At 39.6% G+C, this 2166-nt stretch overlaps 1 pseudogene across 1 annotated transcript in view; it reads right to left on the bottom strand.

Annotated features, from left to right (window-relative positions):
- The window catches only part of Smp_171490, a 189121-nt pseudogene extending 187415 nt beyond the window's left edge, over positions 1 to 1706 (bottom strand). Inside the window, exons 1-2 of the mRNA in view lie at positions 1688 to 1706; positions 1225 to 1517 (exon numbers count right to left, since the gene is read on the bottom strand). Coding sequence covers positions 1225 to 1517; positions 1688 to 1706 — 312 coding nt within the window. The remainder of the gene's footprint in view (positions 1 to 1224; positions 1518 to 1687) is intronic.
- Between the last annotated feature and the right edge of the window lie 460 nt (positions 1707 to 2166).

The following is a 2166-nucleotide window of genomic DNA, read 5'->3' as shown; positions in this document are numbered from 1 at the left end:
ATTTGTATTACTTCACTAGAGTCTTGAATACGGGTCTCGGATAGACAGCAAACATCAACATTAAGACTTTCTAAAGACATAGCCAGCCCCATCTGTTGTCCGATCTGCATTAGTGTGCGAACGTTGAAGGAAGCCAGCTTGAACGGCGTACGTGGTTTCAGAAAGACTGCTTCAGTATTCGTAATCGGTGGAAGCATTCACTTTCAACCAGACAGTGACTGGAGATCGTTTAGATAGGACAGAGTTTCCACCATAGGCGAGCTACTGCATAAGTTGGAAAGGAAGGATACACAATTTGGGAATAAAGGGAGTGAAAAAGCGACGTAGTAAATAATAGTAATAATAATAATAATAATAATAATAATAATAATAATGTAAATTGTCTTTCTTCTATTAGGAACGAGAGCAGTGTAGTTAGTGTAGTGCGTCATTTCATGTCATTTGTGTGTGGGCTGTGATACTGCCCAGGTGCCCAAACCGAAGAAGGTGGTTTTCTTAGGGGCCACACCCCGAGCCTTTGACCTAAAGGTCTGATTCACAAGGCAGTGGAGCACCGTGAGGAGATGCAGTCCCATGGTAGCCGGTCACCAACAACAGGTTCATTCGCCATTCGTTCCATCAGGATACTGGAGCCCATGTGCACCATTGGTTTGGAATCAGGGTTTTCCAACTCCCCTAGGTGGACTCGCCTTGTCCACCAACCCGGTTAAAGCGCCGGACATTCGCTTTTCGTCCACTCAATTTCGTAGACAACAACCCCTCTGAGAGAAGGCAGTGAGTAGGACTTCCCTGGAAGAGGCTATATATTCGCGTGGCCATGTGAGAGTATTTCGAGAGGGAGAGCGAACTCTCCCCACTCTCGGCCGTACCAGGGCATTTGGGGGCTGTGGGGCCTGTGTACTCGGTTTTGTCATATTAATTGTGTACTATGATATTAAGCAATTGTCAGAAGTAGATGGAATAAAGTTCGGAACTCTCAAATATTTGATTATCTGTTACTTCAATCACTAGCCCCCTTCCCGCTTTATTTATTTTAGTGTACACTTAACATTTAAAAGCAAAACCAAGACAGAAACTTGAATTCTGAAAAGATAAAATATGTACACTAGGGTAAATGTTTTTATGACGGTCAGTCGTGTTAACTATTTTCCATAACTCGATGGATATGGATTTAAAGAAGAGCTTACAGAGTTATACAAAAGTGTATGGTTTAAAAGGACAGACCTGATACCATCTCTTCTCCATTTGATCTAAGCTGTATTTTCTATTAACTGGTGACTCAGCAAAGCATTTATTTCCCTGATCTTTGGGGATAGTTTTAGTTACCCAGTTTTCTGACCGACTTTCGTTTATGGAAGACATTTTGACTGAACCATCTGAATGATTTGGATTCAAATTAACCCACAGGTCCTCAGCTGAAGCATATGCCACTAAATCAACTTTGTCAAGTGAAAGTTGCCACGCTTGACTCCAAAGATGAGTATAAGGAATGAATATCGAAACATTGTCGACAGAACCTGAAAGAGATGTTCAAGATGAACGTTTAGTTTTGTTATGAAAGCATTTCATTGAACACATGTATAACAGCAATAAGTTGTGACCACATTTATGCGATACACAGTTGACTTTCATTAGCTTAAAAATAATTGTCCATTTACACCCAGACATAATACACTATCTCACTCACATTGTCTTAAAATAGCCATTTGATGAAGTTTGTCGTGAAAGGTTTGCTTTAGTTACCTAGACATTCGACAAACATAGAGGAGAAAATTTGGAACCTTTTGTACGCTGCTACAAAAGTAAAACAATTATTCTATTGAGGCCTCCAACCAGTCTTAGATGATTATCAGACTCTTACAGTCAAATAGCAGTATAATGAGCCGACATTAAACACTAACACAGAATCGAATTCCATTGGGTAAAAACTGTACAAGATTAAAAGTGAAAACTAAGATTAATCAGCGGCTAGCAAAAAGAAAATACTCATGGGATAAATCTGAAAGTTGAAACTAAAATCCAAGCATAGGAATTGACGGGCAAACTCCGAATAATATTTTGTTTTATTGACTTACGTCAAGTTGTTGTGATACCATTTTAATAGTTTGGATGACAGGAAATGTGAAGGTATGCAAGTTCCATAGTTGTAGCGATAAAACTGATGAT

This window comes from Schistosoma mansoni (genome assembly GCF_000237925.1).
Source record: "Schistosoma mansoni, WGS project CABG00000000 data, chromosome 4 unplaced supercontig 0032, strain Puerto Rico, whole genome shotgun sequence".
Lineage (NCBI taxonomy): Eukaryota > Metazoa > Platyhelminthes > Trematoda > Strigeidida > Schistosomatidae > Schistosoma > Schistosoma mansoni.
The sequence above is the reverse complement of the archived record's forward strand: the minus strand, read 5'-3'. Positions and strand labels throughout refer to the sequence as shown.